The sequence below is a fragment of the Myxocyprinus asiaticus genome, chromosome 10, assembly GCF_019703515.2.
Source record: "Myxocyprinus asiaticus isolate MX2 ecotype Aquarium Trade chromosome 10, UBuf_Myxa_2, whole genome shotgun sequence".
Classification (NCBI taxonomy): Eukaryota; Metazoa; Chordata; class Actinopteri; order Cypriniformes; family Catostomidae; genus Myxocyprinus; species Myxocyprinus asiaticus.
In genome coordinates this window covers 31,964,622-31,982,611 of record NC_059353.1, presented here as the reverse complement: position 1 = coordinate 31,982,611, position 17,990 = coordinate 31,964,622, and the positions used below count along the sequence as shown (strand labels likewise).

Sequence of the window (17,990 nt, the reverse complement as noted above, 5' to 3'; positions counted from 1 at the left end):
GAGCTCTGTGAACAGCCAGCCTCTTTTGCAATGACCTTTTGTGTCTCGCCCTCCTTGTGCAATGTGTCAATGGTCGTCTTTTGGACAACTGTCAAGTCAGCAGTCTTCCCCATGATTGTGTAGCGTACAGAACTAGACTGAGAGACCATTTAAAGGCCTTTGCAGGTGTTTTGAGTTAATTAGCTGATTAGAGTGTGGCACCAGGTGTCTTCAATATTGAACCTTTTCACAATATTCTAATTTTCTGAGATACTGAATTTGGGATTTTCCTTAGTTGTCAGTTATAATCATCAAAATTAAAAGAAATAAACATTTGAAATATATCAGTCTGTGTGTAATGAATGAATATAATATACAAGTTTCACTTTTTGAATGGAATTAGTGAAATAAATCAACTTTTTGATGATATTCTAATTATATGACCAGCACCTGTATATATATATATATATATATATATATATATATATATATATATATATATATATATATATATAGTTGTGTATATTAATAGCTATGTTTATTAACTATGAAATAATCTGTCATATTATTTTAATCTTAGTCACTTTAATTTATGACAGGAGAATAAGAAGTGATCCGCCTAATCACCTGAGGCCTTTATGTTGCATGATAGACATGAGGAAAGATAAAAGGTTATGGCATATGAAGTCAGTTAAGCCTCAGAGGGGCACATTAATTCAGAGCAGTGCACCATGCAGACTAACCCCTTCCTCTCTTACCACCAGGAGTGATGAACTGAATATAAAATACACCACCTTTGCATGTCAATTCTATTTGGAGAGGGCATGCTGAGTTTTAAAAAAGGAGCTATTAGAAGTAGGGATGAAGAACTTATGGCAAATGTGGACTGTCCCCCAAATGTATTGATGGCTGTGTGTTAAAACACACTGTGGCCACTCAGTTGAGTCACTTAACAAGTCATTTGTTTCTCTACACAGCTGAAACAGAGTGAAGCCAATGCTGATACTAAAGAAAAGCTTCCACTGCGGTTACGGATTTTTGAAAAGTTCCCTAATCGACCACAGATGGTGAAAATCTCCAAGCTGCCTTCAGACTTCACTGTGCCCAGAATCAGGTACTTTGTGCCTGGAGTAAGCACAGTACAGTAATTTTCTGTTCATTGCTAACAATTTGACCAACAATTCAGGTAAGCCAAGCATCACTTTTAATATTACTTATACTTAGGGTAAGAGGTTTGTTCTAAACCCCTAACCCTAAACTTCAGCATGTACAGTAGATCATCAGCACCATTTGTGCTACAGAAATGAATGATACCTCAAATTGTGCAATTTGGTGAGGAAACATGTGCTATTACTTTTCTAAGTGATCAGACAATTTTTACATGCCGGACTATAAAATAGGCAAAAAAACAAAACAAAAAAAACATAGCCTTACATTGCAGGATGGACCAAAGCTGTATATTATATAGAGAACAGAACATTACACTTGGGAGTGGGCTGTTTTGTCTTGGGCCATATGCAATTACCCCAAAACATCCTAGCAACCACCTAGTAACACACTAAAAAAACACTTCGAATGCCTTAGCAGCCACATAGCAATAACCTGGCATTGTTGCGGCCAACTGTGCAAAGGCAAGCACTCACATTTTCTTTAGAAAATGTCAACATTTATTTTATTGTATAACTTTAATTGCACAAAGTTTTGATTTGCAGATTCATGTCCTCAAAGCAACAACTGTTGGCAAAGAAACTTCCTCCCATTCCTTCACTCTGAATGCCTCCTACCTTGTCCCTGAGAATCCCTTGTGTGTTTGCTTGTGGCTGTTCTGTAATGTGTGTGACTGTGGGCATGTGCCGCAGGGAGAGCTTCATGAAGCAGTTCATCGACCGACAGCAGCAGGACCCCAGCTGTCTCTTTCGCCGCCTTCCCTCTGCATCATCCTCATCCTGCGACCATTCCAAGAGGTCTGCCATCGAGGACAATAAATACATAGATCAGAAGGTTGCACACTACATTATTCCCACATTCTGCCCCCTCAGTACACACAAGGACTAAACAATATGCTCATCAGTGTTCTGAAATTAAGGGAACTATGTCCCACACAACAGGACTTAAATAACCAGCAGTTATATAGCAATACTTAATTGATGACTATGTTGTTGTTTGCTGATATCAAATTCAGCTTTTCCAATATGATGATATTCATTCAGAAATATAAACACATAAATTGTGCTATTCATCGATCTGTGTCTCCTGTGTGTGTCATACCACGTAAACCTCTGTTTTCCCCTCAGCTGCGAAAGTCAATATTTAGCATCCGAGCCCGTAACCTCATGGAGAAGGAGACCACCGTCAATAAAATTCTACGGTGAGCTCGCGATTTACTAACAAACTTGTTCTCTGCAGTAATCTGCAATGTATTAATATCTGATGTAATTGTCCCAATATTGCAGCCAAATAGTTTGATATTGTGTTTTATTGCAATTCATACACGCACAGAATTTCCCATTCTAAATTACAAGCACACTAGGCAGAAATGTTGCAAAATCAATGGATTTGTATTGAGATATTTAATGTGATGCTCTGTGTTTTGAAATTAAAGGCACAAGAGCATTGCTCTGTTATCTGGCAGCCATTGGCTACAACACATTAATTCCTTTACAGGGGGAATGTGTTTTGGTTTCGACTCTCCATTTTCCAAGCCGTCAGAGCAGATAATGGCGTCTCCGTATCCAGACCCTTAGTGGGTCACCTGTGAGCGTGAATGAACAAATTAATATTTAAAAATCTGTCAGGGATGCAGCCACACATTCCCACACTTTGCATTGCATCAGCGGTGCCTCTTTAGTTTTCAGAGCACGTTGATGCCATCCCCACCTCCCTCATGTTACACATACACATGCACACCTCTCACACACATACACTTCACCTTGTCCACCCCTCCTCCTCTTGCTTAGCATCCAGACGGAACATCAGTAGCCATCCCACGTCTTCTGTGCTGTCTGGGGCTTTTCGTCTGTCTGCACCCTCACACACACACACACACACACCTCATCAGCCAGACACTCATCACTCTGAGTGGCCATAAATAAGGGTGACATGTTCTCTTGAAGCTGAAATTGTCATTAGCTATGTTCTGGTACATGAGTTTGAAATTAATGGACAATAGAGAGGCAATGGTGAGCAGTAGGCTTTTATAAGCATACATAAAATTCACTGATTTAGAGTATAAACAGCATATCGGATCTCCGTGGTGGAACAGTCTCGGTGCCAATTATAGAAGCAGCCTCAGCAGTTGCATTTCATCTTTAGACATACTTTGAAAGATTTGCCTGTATTAGATGGTCAAAAAAGGACAAAAAGGGTCTTTTTGACTATTCATTCTCACATGAAAAAAACGTACTGTATCTCTTATCTGCTAAATAGTTTTGTACATCTGTTAGTTTTTTTCTCAATGCTCACTCTGTATCTTTTGTTACAGTACCTGTTTATGCAGTTGTCACAAACACAACATAGGCCCACGAGTCCTCTATAGTAAAAAGTGTCATTTGTTTTAAAAAATTTCAGGAAAATTTCCCACTTCAAGCTCAATATTTTTTACAGTTGAATGTTACAGGGTTGAAGATCAAATATAATTTCACCACAACACATTATTCATAGTCAGTATTGTTTTGCTTTGTGACAAGAACACTATGATTTCCCATTACCGTGTTGAACTATTACCTATGCTTGACAAGGCTAGTAGTGTAAATATAATGAAATACTGATAAATACTACAATAAACCATGTGGTCCAAAAAAATGATAATGTCACTCTCTTATGATGTTAAAAATATTAAAACATTATTTTTAACGTGGGGCAACATCACAGCATAACAGGGTTGAAAAGAAAGTGCAGAGAGCAAGACAAATTCAGCATTTTCTCAGAAAAACAACTATTGAAGGTGAAATTATGATATTCTAAATTCAATAAAAAATACATTTAGGTAGAATTTGAATATTTTTATTTATATTTCTCCCCGTCTAGGGGATAAGAGCACAATAATAGGTTTTAGGTGTATTCCGGCCCCAGCTGCCAGACCAAAGAGAGATTACACAGGGTTACAGAAAAGTTTGACATTTATTTAAAGACTGGAAAAAAATTTCTTCAGGGTGGCAAAAGGCCACAATAATAAACAAAAACAACTAAAAAAAATACTTAAAGTGAAGGCAAATAAAAATACAGAGGTCTTCCCTCACTACCTGATGTTAACAAATCACCAACCAAGCTCAGCTAAATAAACACCAGGCAACCCTATGCTCCGACTTCTCTAATGAAGTTGCAATAGTAGTTGAAGAGAACACACTAGACCTCAAAGTATCAAGCATTGACTTGATACAGAAACAGATCTGGTCTGCCAACTGGAGGGAGAATCCATGAAGCTCTCAGGCACGTGGCCCAAATCTTGAGCGAGCTCCCCATCTACCGGTGACTAATCCTTTTTAAAAGCATGCGCTCATAGCTCACAAATGGCACAGTTTACTGAGAATGGCCCATACACATATTGTATGTTTATTTGGTGTAAGTTAAATTGAGTCCTTTTAAAACCCATTTACTGTTATCTCAAAGAAGCTCAGGACCTTTTAAACAACAAATCATCTAGTTGTAGTCAGAACTGAAACATATTAGGTGCCTAGTAGGTGTGTAATCTCATATAGGTTACTTATATTAAGTGTGCCAGTTTCTTCCTTAGGAGATTAATTCCCTCCTACTGTTTTATCTTCACTTTACTGTTACTCTGAATTTTCACTGCTCCAAAGTTCCAATTTGACCACACTAAAAAAGTATTTGATTAGTTTCTTCTCCATGGGTTGCCCATTCCTCAGAACCACTTCCACCTGCACATTAAAGTGTAAGCTAATGAGAACCATAGGGCATATGACAGTCAATGTTGGCATAGCAACAAGAGTGTGTGCTTGTGATTTCTGATCATCTCATAATCCTGTTTACATAAAGCTCATATGCAAAGAGTTATGCGTTAGATGTAGCCCAAATTGGAATCTGATATGATGACAACATGAAACGGCATTTGTAATGTGATGTATTTCAGAGTGAAACTGAATATTTAGTGGGAAATAATTGATGATGCCAGAATAACACTGATGCTATTTGTTAAAATTATTTTGCTCCACCCACACAGCCTTGGTGACATCAGCAGAAAAGTAATTTCAGAGATGGAGAACATTTTGATGAATGCTTATAAAAACAACTTTTTCTTGTTTTTGTTTTTAGAAGCACACACTGATGAATTGTGCACAATAGGATGATGGAAATGGTTTAAAGCGGTTATGACATACTCTTTTTTTTCCATGAGGTCTACTTATAATATTAGTAATCATATTTTAGGATTATATGATCATTTTCCACCCTGTCTCTGGCCAACTGACTGAAATGCTGAAATGTTTTCGGCTCTGTTCCCCTTTAAGACTTCAATAGAAATGCCCACTGTGTTGATTGGCTAACATCGTGCAGCCCTTCAAGTATGCAGAGATGCTGCCACGGCATCTCACACCTTCCATATCTGTTTACACACAGGACGAGAAGCGGTTCTCACTGCCAGAGGTCAGGGTTGGGGAGTAACACAATAAATGTAACGGGATTACGTATTTAAAATACAAAATATAAGAAACTATATTCCACTACAGTTACAATTTAAATAATTGGTAATTAGAATACAGTTACATTCAAAAAATATTTTGATTACTGAAGAGATTACTTTGCATTTTATTGTGTCATTTGTTTCATTTCATATTTAGTATGAAATATCATAAAACATTTATACATATAAATGATGCAATCCAAAGAGCATTTGAGCAGCGGTGAAACACTTTCTTATGATGTGCTGCATTCATATCAGCAGACAGAGAAGTAAGTTTGGAGCAGAGGACAGAAATAAACCTTGTGCAAATTGTCAGCTTTACGCTAACCTAAAATGCTATTTCTAGCCATTTTACATGCACGTTACCAGGCACGATCATATTTTTTTTTATCAAGAAAATTCACGTTGGATCATAATTTCTTTTTTCTAGTAAGACCTTTGATATTAGGGCAAAAATCATATTCTTGATAATATTTTTTTTCTTGTTTTCCTGTAAAAATATCTAAAAATCCAAGATCAATTTGATATATCCTGTTTTAGAAACAACACTGCATAAGATATTTAGGTTTTTCAGAGAATGTATTTTTAACGTGTATTTTGTCTTACTGTACTGGCAAAGTTTTTATAGTCAAAACAAGTGAAAAAAATCTACCAGTGCTGAAGAAGTAATCCAAAGTATTTACAAAACACTACTGACCTTGATAATTAACAAAATACATTACAAATAACATTTTACAGCATGTATTCTGTAATCTGTAGTGGAATACATTTAAAAAGTAACCCTCCCAACCCTACCAGCGGTAGTAGTGGAACGGAGCAGAACAAGACACGTTTAAGAAGTTGAAATTGTTCCGCTCTTAAAACGAGGTGCACATAGCTAGCAAAACAGTCAAAGACGTCCATTTAGTGCATGTTTACATAGACCAACTAAAAATAGCGCACATGGGTGCAAAAACGCGTATGTATTCAAAACAGCAAGCCGCAGCACAGCAGAATGAAACAGATTGGTGGTCTCCTTTTAAGAGTTATAACTTGACACAGTGTCTTTTAAAAGTGCTGCAAGACGCATGACAATGGTCAAAGATGCCTGTCCAGTGCATGTTTGTATAGAAATAAAAAATATACTATATAGTCCAGATAGGCACAAGAATGTGTCCTGTGTAAGTCGTATTTGGTGTGCAGGAATTGTAGGCCTATCTATCCTGCTCTCTCTTCAGCTTTCCGGCTGAGCACCAGTGGATGAGTGTGATGTAAAAGAAGGCATTTATGTCTTCCTGTGGAGGCGGTTATGCATTAATGAGCCATGTGACATCACAAAGTCACAGAAGTAGAGAACGAGGCATTTTTGCAACTTGGAATCAATAAATGCTTTTTTGCATTGGGGAAGAAGTTTTGAGTTCTGAAACTTACAGTATGTTTTTATAGTACAATGAACTTGTATATGTCAAAAGATCAAGGATCATTTGATTACTCATGTCATGACCCCTTAAAAAAATTGGGAAATGTGTCTAGAATAAGTACATTTTATGTTGTTTTGGATGGACAATTATAAAGTGAAAGAAATAAATCTCACAGAATGTTTCAGTCTCATGTCATTGGCACAGTCATAGTTACATAAAAAAAGAAAAAAAAAAGAAAATGACCATACTGTTTTGTGTCGTAATGTATTTATTTGCTGTTGTCCTAGTTCTGATCTGTCTGTGTGTATTTTCAGAGCTTGCACCAGACAACGTATGCTCAGTGGCTCCTTTGAGGGTCAGCCAACTAAAGAGAGATCCATTCTCAGTGTGCAGCACCACATCCGCCAAGAACGCCGGTGGGGAAAACACTTTAACACATTTTTACATACTCTTAATCTCTTTTTTATGGATTAAATGAAGGAGCATTGGACGGATGGACGGACGGACAGACAGACAGACAGACAGACAGATAGATAGATAGATAGATAGATAGATAGATAGATAGATAGATAGATAAATTATTTTATAATTATGTTTGCAGCTTTTATAAACTCATATTAATCGTGAGACTACATGGAATATTTGTATTCATTTGTCACACCACAGGACCCAAGATATACATTTTTTCTTATGTATTCATATATAATTTAACATAAAATCTGTTGATTTAAAATAATGTATGCATGAGCTACCCAGATTGATAGAGCGATAGATACAGTTGTATTATCATTAGAAGAGGTTACATGGATGGTCATAAAGGACACTGCGATATGCTGTAATATATATATGAACCTGCTCTGTCTGACCCAGGTCCCTCAGACATGGCTCTACCAGCCAGAGAATCAGCAGAGGAAAATCCCTGGAAACCCTCACTCAGGATGTAAGTACACACACACATATACACAGATGTCACTTATTAATAGTACTGACAGATAGGGAGGATAGTGCTATCTGTGACTATCTGTGATCTCTGACATGTGTGTGTGAACTCTGCAGCACTCCAGCACAGTCCGCTACCGTAACGCCCAGCGGGAGGACAGTGAAATCAAGATGATCCAAGAGAAAAAGGAGCAGGCCGAGATGAAACGGTATTTCCACATTCACATACAGTCTAAAGACGAGCATATATTGTGTTTCATGAAGATCATGAAAAACATGGAAATATCAGGACATTTAAAAATTGTAGTTTGAAGGCTTGAAAATTAATTAAACCTTTAAAAGTCATTGAAAAGAATTTCCGATAGAATTTCCTTTAAGTGAATATAATTTGTCTTTGATGTGCTCAGCCCTAAACTATTTAATTAAATATTACTTAAAAGTGCAATCTCTATAAAATTGTTACAAATACTTATCCAGTAATCACAACAACTGGAAACTTATTGGAAATGTATCGGTCAAAATGAGTGGGAACCCCTTATGTAGTGATTAGGCTGCTGGTGTGCTGGTGTCCCTACGAGATTTCTTAACTAGCTCAACTGCAAGGTTTCCTTGGCCAGCATTCTCTTGTTCTGTATACTGATGGTATCATGGTGTCCTAACTGCAGCAACCTTTTGTAATGCCATCTGTATCTGACAACAAGACTTATTACACAGAAGCAAAGCTTTTGTTTAAGGTCAGCGGTGCTCATTTGCCATGTTCAGAGGCTATTGAGGGACTGTAAAACCTGTCAGCAGATTTCCAAATGTGCTTACAAAATTAGTAAGGTTCTTTCTGTGCATCTTGGACCTCTGTATTGTATGTTCATACATTATTTCGTTTGATATCCCAAAGCCTAGTGGATAGTGGAATCTTTGATAAAAAACAATATTGGGGAGCAATGTTTGCAGCATGTAAGATTTCAGAATGATTTATTGCTATATTTTCCTTTCACAGAAAAGTCCAAGAGGAGGAACTCCGGGAAAACCATCCATATTTTGACAAGCCACTCTTCATCGTTGGTAGAGAGCATCGCTTCCGAAACTTTTGCCGAATGATTGTGCGGGCCCGTTTCAATACGTAAGACTAAAGCCAATTCAAATTCATGGCATTATGTCATTAGTTAGCATTTTCATTTGCGTCAATGAGATGACTAATCCCTTTGTACCATGATCACTAAAAAAATGCCATGTTGTTTCACAAACTGTTTTGTGTGGTGTGTTACATTAATAATGCTGTTAAGTCTTTGCTGACACTGTTTGTTAATGGGCTTTTTATGAATAGGTCAAAAACGGATCCCATTACAGGTGCAGTGAAGAGCACAAAATACCATCAATTATAGTAAGTTGTAAATGTTTAAAGCCTTTTCACAATGATAGAGTGGTTTAGATTATAACATAAACAGAACATTTTGTCACATTTGCAGGAAAGGGTTGTGCAATTCAAGATAAAAATTCACCATCTTTCTATTGTAATAAGTCAACCTTTGAAACAAATGGCATATAGAGATTATTTCAACATTTGGGTGAATCTCACAAATGTCCAAATCATATTTTATCCCAAAGTCAAAAAGGAAGAAAAAAGTAGTTGTAATCTGCATAAAAACAATGAGGCGTATTTTTATACAATTAATTTTTTACATTATTTACATAGTTAAGCACATTTTCTTTCCACATTACTTTAATGCAAAAAACTCTCATTCTTATAACTTTAAAGGGACACTCCGTAAATTTTAAATATGTCGTGGTTAAACTTGCACTGACACCTACTATATGGGCGTGGATGCAGCATTATTCAAACGCAATAGTTTTTAAAGATGCCATTGTAGAATTTCACTATTCATTGTCAGCCAGGATTTAGTTTATCCCTAATTTAAAGTGTCCAATGACAGGGTAGTATAACAGTAGTATTCGGATTGTCATATGATTCAAACATGGAAGCCCCCATGAGGGGACCCTCTCCATGTACAATAAAACTGCTTTTATAATGTTACTGATGTGACTTTGAGTCTTCATCTCATGTCATGATTTTATACATAAAGTAATTTCTTTAGAAGTAAAACTTTTTCAGTGGGGGAAAAATTACTGAGTGCACCTTTAATGTGAACAAAATAATGACATTGTTTTAAGTATAAAGTTTTTATACATCATGGTAATATTTGTTGTACTGCCTTTAATTTATGTTGATTTAATTCAAATTAATCAGATGAAAATTGAAAAGAATTTTGGGGGTGGGTGCTTAATTGTCCTGAAAATAATGTCAATGTGTAAAAAAAAAAAAACAACAAAAAAAATTAATAGTATAAAACATTTTCATGATATATTGCTTGTTTTGATTCTAGAAATTAGGAATTTGCTGTAATTTGTAAAGTTTCTGTAAGACTGTTCTTATAAAATCTTTGTCTGTAACATACCAGGGAGTTAGTGAGCTAGTGTTGGATTGGATTAGAAACTTTTGGGCTGCAGTGTCCTAGAAAGATTTCACCGCATGCAAAGATCCACAAAATTAAGACAATGTTACGTAAGATATTGTACATTCTTCAAGTTCTTCAAGCTCAGTTCTTCTTCTTCCAAAAATAAAAATAAAAAATAGAGAGAAGGAAAACCATGTTTTGGCATATTTAATCTGCATTTAACATTGCATGTGTGTTTGTGTCTGTGTGCATTCTCCAGTGATTTGCTGGGCTTGGTCACCTATCTGGACTGGGTGATGATCGTGGTCACCATCTGCTCTTGTATTTCCATGATGTTTGAGTCTCCTTTCACTAGGGTCATGCATGTCCCTACCCTGCAGGTATTCTAAACCCAGCTTGTTCACCAGTCTATCTCACACGCAGAACCAACTAACTCTTTACTCTGGAAATGTTTCTCAGCTCTTTCCTGAGGGCTGGTCATCACATCTCGTTGTCGTTGCAGTCCATCACTTTTCACTGTCACTCAAACTGATTTTGCCCTTTCAAGCACATTTGATCATGAACCCGACTGATTTAGCCTACTTTGGAAGCATTAAACATTCAAAGTTAACTTGAAAGTGAACATTATTAAAGTGCCTCTGTTTCAAAGATCACATGCTGTCATTCAAGAGACAGAAAGATGGAGCTGATTGACCAGGCGCTCTTAAAAAGTAATCTGTCTGTCTGTCTTTCTTCACCACTGATTGAAACTACACTCCAGACAGTCCAGAATTACTTTATTTTTATCTGATAAGGATATTTGCATGAGAATTTTTCCTGACCTCAGTTAAAGGGATAATTCACCCAAACATTTAATTCTCTCATAATTTACTCACCCTCATGTCATCCCAAATGTGTATGACTTTCTTTTTCTGCAGAACACAAATTAAGATTTTTAGAAGAATATTTCTACTCTGTAGTTCTATACAATGCAAGTGAATGGTGACCAGACCTTTTAAGCTCCAAAAATCACATTAAGGCAAATATTTGCTTGTATTCAGCAGAAGAAAGAAAGTCATACACATCTGGGCTGGCATGAGGGTGAGTAAAGAATGAGAGAATTTTAATTTCTGGGTGAATAATCCCTAAGTGTCCAGGCACTCCCAGTTGTAAAATCTTTTCAGACTTGCCTGCAAAAGAGGAAATGTTATTATAAAGCTGACAAATCTACAGTAATATTTGCTATGATGAGTTCTTGTTAGTGGCATTACTGGCTAGAAATTGAATGTTGAGCTTGTTTATGTCCACCAAAATCATGTTTATAGATGATTCCTACAATAATACCACTAATATGTTGCATTTAAAGTTTGCAAAGAAATGTATCTGTTTAAGTAGATCTTTTGCTTAGCAGTTTATTAAACAGATAGTTCAGACATTAAAGTCTGACTGGATGAGCCATGCTTAAAGCCGTTATAAAATGCAGATAACGCACATTCTGTATTAATGCATCTAGGTGCAATATTGCTTTGCAACCGTAAACAGCCTCCAGTAATTGATGAGGTAATGAGCTATAATAATGGCAGAAGTTTTTGTCTATACAGCAACATACAGTATATTGTCGATTTGCCATTTTATAGCAATATAAAGCAACAAGCCACTCAAGGTATTATAGTGATTTTATCATTTTACCACAAAATCACCTTTTATCCATGATATGCTTTATTTAAAAACTGCTAATTGTCATTTTGTGCTGTTGTACAATAAACCTTGTCTTTGTCTGCAGATTGGAGAATACGTCTTTGTCATCTTCATGAGCATTGAGTTGAACCTGAAGATCATGGCTGATGGCCTGTTCTTCACTCCCACAGCAGTCATCCGAGACTTCGGCGGCGTCATGGACATCTTCATCTACTTAGTAAAACTCATTCTCAGCTGCTCTCCTGTGAAAACTCACTTTCCGATGCATGCGAACGCCAACATTCTATCTGATTACTCGCTCCTCTAATGAGGCTTTAACTATACTTCTGAAGATAGCTTTTTAATGACCCTAAACAGTGCTTCATTTAAATAACCAACTCTCCATAAATTTCATCCTGTTTACTTGCTTTTGTAAGTTGAGTTCTGGTGCACCTCATTTCAAATTTATTCTGCCTGTCTCACACAAACACTGTTTCCATTTAAATCATGAAAAAAGATCTAAAGAGTGTGAGTCCTAAACTATAAACATTCTATCCACACCATAATTAGAGGAATGTTCGGAGGTCAGTGCAGTTCATCTCTATTGGCAGCACATGTGGAATTATTACCACAGGAAACAGTTTGACTCATCCATTGTTTTCAGAAAATACAATATATCTTGAATTGAGTTTTTTTTTTTTTACTCCATTGGCAAATATTTTTTTCTTGTTTGAAGGAAATACCTAATGAAATGAGTTGTACTTAAAGCAAATAAAAAAAATTGCCAATAGGGTATGAAACTAAATGCAATTATATAAATATATAAATCTAAATATTTTCTGAAGATAAAACTCTTAATATCTATGCAATTTTGCCACTCAATTTTGACTGGAAAACAAGTAAAAAAAATACTGATTAAGGAAATAATTTTAATAATAAGTTGTTCATCAGTAATCTTTATAGCAGTAATCTTTTCAAAACAATATTAATGTGCTATACCAAATTATCTGCAGTAAGCATCTGTTTTTATGATCAGTGGCAAGATATGCCCTTTAAGGTGACCTCTCTGCCCACTCTGTAGGTCAGTCTGATATTTCTATGCTGGCTGCCGAACAATGTGCCTCCTGAGTCTGGTGCCCAGCTCCTCATGATGCTACGCTGCCTACGCCCACTGCGTATCTTTAAACTTGTGCCCCAGATGAGGAAAGTGGTTCGTGAGGTCCTCAAGGGTTTCAAAGAGATCTTCCTGGTGAGTGGGCACACAGGCTTACTTCCTGGCTGTAATAACTTATTGAAAGGGCAGCAGAGGTGTTATTGTCTCTTTTAAAAGACATACATATATCTGTAACATATACTCAGACTCGAGGATGATGTTTGAACCTAAGCAGGTATTTATTGACACACAAACAAAGACAGCAGGTAAGTGTTGACGTGACAGTACTGGGTTGCAGTGGTGATAGTTTACGTGATGAAGACTAATGCTGATAGAGATGGTGACTTTCCTTGAGGTGGAGGGTTTGCAACAACGAAGCTTGCGTTGAGGAGATGGATACTGGAGTCGCTGGAGAGGAAACATTTGGAGTAGAAGAGTCGCTGGAGAGGAGAGGAATTGTGATGGCATTTAACGTTGGAGATACAGGTAAGTGAGTCTGTATACGAAGTTGAGACCAGACACAGAATGGAAGGGGAGTGAGGTTTATATAGAGGGGTTGATTGGTGCAATGATTGGAGGCAGGTGTGGGTGATCAGTACTCAGGAGAGTGAGAGGGTTGAGTGAAATTGGTAGGTGGGTCAGAAGGATCCGTGACATTACCCCCCCTCCACGGACCGCTCCAGAGGGACGTGCTTCCCGACGCCGTGGCCAACCCCGTCCATGCGGAGCTGGACGATCAGGATGTGTATCCTGGAAGTTGGAGAGTAGGGTCGGGTCCAGGATGTCATCTCGAGGAATCCAAGATCTCTCTTCTGGATCATAACCTTCCCAATCTATGAAGTATTCGAGATGACCCCTGTGGCGTCGGGAGTCCAGAATATCTCAGACTGTGTAGATTGGTCCGTCCTCCAAGACAAGCGGTTGGGGGGGGGGGGTCATCAACAGGATCAGGTTCTGAGGAGTGAGGAGAGAGAGAGGGGTGGTAAGGTTTTAACAGTGAGACGTGGAAGGTGGGATGTATGCGATATTGGGGAGGGAGTTGGAGCTGGTAAGTGACTGAGTTGATCTGTCTGGTGATTGTGAAAGGACCAATGTAACGGAGACTTAGCTTTTTACAGGGGAGATGCAGCCTGATGACCCTTGTGGAGAGCCACACCTTCTGCCCAGGTTGGTAGGTGGGAAGAGAAGATCTTCGGGCATCGGCGTGGAATCTCTGGCGGCGCACCGCCCGTTGCAGGTGGTGGTGAGCTAAGTCCCAGACCCTCTCGCTTTCTCTGAACCAATAGTCGACTGCTGGGACGTCAGATGGTTCACCGGACCAGGGGAAGAGAGGTGGTTGGTAACCAAGTATGCACTGGAAGGGTGTGAGGTTGGTGGAGGATTGACGAAGGGAGTCCTGTGCATACTCGGCCCAGGACAGGAAGCAACTCCAGCGGTTCTGGCAGTGATGACAGAAGGTTCTAAGGTAACGGCTTACCTCCTGAATCTTCCTCTCTGTCTGCCCATTACTCTGCGGGTGGTAACCAGATGAGAGGCTGATGGACACTCCCAAGAGAGAGAAGAAGGCTTTCCAGACTCTGGAGATGAATTGGGGACCACGGTCGGAAACAGTGTCTTCAGGGATCCAATAGTTCCGAAACAAGTGGTTGAAGAGGTACTCTGCGGTCTCCAGAGCGGTGGGCAGACACTTGAGGGGGATCAGTTTGCAGGCTTTGGAGAAACAGTCTATAGCTACCAGCACGCAGGTATAACACTCAGAAGGAGGAAGGTCAGTGATATAGTCGACACCTAGATGTGACCAGGGTCGGTGAGGAACGGGCAACGGAAGGAGTTTGCCAGCCAGTAGTTGTCATGGTGTTCTGAATATAGCACATTCTGGTCATCCTTGGACGAACCTTCTGACATCTTGAACCATGTGGGGCCACCAGAACCGGTCCTGGATAAGTGAGAGGGTCCTATTGGTCCCAGGGTGGCCAGTGCCCAAGGAGGAGTGTACGTCGTGAGTCGATGAGTGTGAGACATTGAGGAGGGTACATAGGTCTTGTTGGTAGGGCATCCTGACGGAGCTGGTTCAGTGGCAGAGGCTTTGCGGATGCTATCGTCCAGGGACCATTGAATGGGACTTACTATGACATGTGGGGGTAAAATGGTATGTGGTTCCTCTGAGCCTTCCTCTGGAGCGTAAAGGCGGGAAAGGGCATCTGCCTTGGAGTTCTTGTCACCTGGACAATAGGAGATGGTAAATTTAAGGCGAGTGAAGAAGAGGGCCCATCTCGCATGGCGGGGGTTTAAGCGACGAGCCTCTCTGAGATACTCAAGGTTCTTGTGGTCTGTGAGCACCAGGAATGGATGTTGCGCTCCCTCCAGCCAATGCCGCCACTCCTCCAAGGCCAGTTTAATTGCCAACAGCTCTCGGTTCCCGATGTCATAGTTCTGCTCCGTCGGGGAGAGTTTCCTGGAGAAGAAGGCACATGGATGAAGTAGCAGTGATTTCCCCTGCTGCTGAGACAAGACTGCTCCTATGCCGCTGGTGGAGGCATCTACCTCAACGATAAATGGTTTATTCGGATCAGGGTGTACAAGGAGTGTTGCGGAGGTGAAGGCATCCTTAAGGAGTTGGAAGGCGTGTGAAGCTTCGGAAGTCCAGGAGAGAGATTTGGGTTTGGATCGGAGAAGAGAGGTCAGCGGGGATGTGAGGGTACTGTAGTTCATGATGAAGCGGCGGTAGAAGTTGGCAAATCCTAGGAATCGCTGGAGCTCCTTGATGGTGGTTGGAGTGGGCCAGGATTGCACCACTGTTACCTTCCCCTCGTCCATCTGAATGCCTTCCGGGCTGATGATGTAGCCACGGAACTGGAGGGATGTCTGGTGGAAAGAACACTTCTCAGCCTTGAGGTACAGATGGTATTCCCTCAGCTTTTCCAACACGAGCGCTACATGATGACGATGGTCGGTCATGTTCCGAGAGTACACCAGTATGTCATCAATGTAGACGAGGACGAATCGTTGGAGATACTCACGGAACACCTCATTCATGAAGCCTTGGAACATGGAGGGGGCATTGACCAGGCCATATGGCATCACCCGGTACTCGTAGTGGCCTGTAGGAGTCACGAAGTCTGTCTTCCACTCGTCTCCCCTCCGTATTCAAATGATGTTGTAAGCGCTGCGAAGGTCCAGCTTGGTGAAAACAGTGGCTCCTCTCAACAGTTCCAAGGCAGCTGGGACGAGGGGAAGCAGATACCGGAACTTAACTGTAATCCTGTTAAGGGAGCGCAAATCAATACAAGGGCATAGGCCTCTGTCCTTCTTAGCCATGAAGAAGAAACTCGAAGCAGCAGGGGAAGTGGAAGGTCGGATGTAACCTTGGCTGAGATCCTCCTTGATATAATCCTCCATGGCCTTCTGCTCAGGAATGGAAAGTGGGTAGAGGGAAGAGGTCTATCCCACAGTCCCATGGTCGATGAGGTGGTAGTTGTGAGGCACGTAAAGGGCAGTAGATGTCCTGGAAGTGTGAATAACAGGAAGGGATCTCCAGAGGGGTTGTACTGGCAGGGCTTTCAATGGTGGTGGTGTTGACATCGAGAGGGGAAGAGAGTCGAGTTGTGTGGATACTGAAAGAGAGAGATCAGGAGTTGTAAGCGTTATACAGGTTACTAAAGGAGAAGTACTGACCATAGTTGTGGTCAGGTGGCTCACCTGAGGACGGGGAGGTCGAGTGGGACATGCAGAGATTACATGTCTCTCACCACCACAGTACAGGCACAGACCCTGGCTCAGCCAGCGTTGGCGCTCTACAGTGGAAAGACGAAAAGCATCCATCTGCATGGGCTCACTGCTAGGTTCTGGAGAGGGGACCTCAGTGAAGGGAAAGGCGGGGACTGCAAGGTGGGTAATTCATTGAGGCAGCTCTTCATCCGGTGGGCTACTCTGATGGAGAATTGAATGAAGCGCTCCAGCCCCATGGTGTTGTCGTATGATGAGAGATGCAGCCGCAGCTTGGGATCGAATCCATGGCGATAAGTGGTCAGTAGAGCGGACTCATTCCAGCAACTAGATGCTGCCGGAGTACGGAACTTTAGAGCATAGTCATTAATAGAGGACTGACCTTGACGAAGTTTGAGAAGCTGTTCAGCAGCTGAAGTTTCACCCTCAGAACTTCCAAACACCTCCTTAAAGTGCTGAACGAAGTTATCAAGGGACTGTTTTACTGGACTTTTCTGTTCCCAGAGTGAATTGGCCCATTGAAGTGCTCTTCCAGACAGCAAGGAGGTGATGTAGGCCACCTTCAACCGTTCAGTGGGGAATCGATGCGGCTGCATCTCAAGGGCGAGCGAACATTGGAGTAGGAAACCACCGCAGTCCTCCTCTGATCCTGAGAAGGGCGCTGGATTGACCACAGGACTGGCGGAGTAGACCGGTGAAGAAATTGTGGAAGTGCTGGGAGCAGGTGAAGCAGAGGGATTAGCGGGTTGAGTGAGTGCACACCGTAGTGTGTCAACCAGCTCCTGGATGGGATCCGGACCTGCTGGGTTCATGATTCTTGTCGGTCTGGTTTTCTGTAACGTATACTCAGACTCGAGGATGATGTTTGAACATAAGCAGGTATTTATTGACACACAAACAAAGACAGCAGGTAAGTGTTGACGTGACAGTACTGGGTTGCAGTGGTATTAGTTTACGTGATAAAGACTAATGCTGATAGAGATGGTGACTTTCCTTGAGGTGGAGGGTTTGCAACAACGAAGCTTGCGTTGAGGAGATGGACACTGGAG

General features: G+C 40.4%; 1 protein-coding gene across 2 annotated transcripts in view; it reads left to right on the top strand.

The window, feature by feature from the left end:
* Positions 1-17,990, top strand: part of LOC127447166 (sodium leak channel NALCN-like) — a 180,437-nt gene that overhangs the window by 134,189 nt on the left and 28,258 nt on the right. For both annotated transcript variants that reach the window (XM_051708787.1, XM_051708786.1), the window contains 11 exons: positions 957-1,093; positions 1,839-1,980; positions 2,274-2,347; positions 7,332-7,433; positions 7,888-7,957; positions 8,074-8,165; positions 8,951-9,073; positions 9,278-9,334; positions 10,666-10,786; positions 12,169-12,300; positions 13,144-13,311. In XM_051708787.1, the coding sequence (XP_051564747.1) occupies positions 957-1,093; positions 1,839-1,980; positions 2,274-2,347; positions 7,332-7,433; positions 7,888-7,957; positions 8,074-8,165; positions 8,951-9,073; positions 9,278-9,334; positions 10,666-10,786; positions 12,169-12,300; positions 13,144-13,311 (1,218 nt within the window). The remainder of the gene's footprint in view (positions 1-956; positions 1,094-1,838; positions 1,981-2,273; positions 2,348-7,331; positions 7,434-7,887; positions 7,958-8,073; positions 8,166-8,950; positions 9,074-9,277; positions 9,335-10,665; positions 10,787-12,168; positions 12,301-13,143; positions 13,312-17,990) is intronic.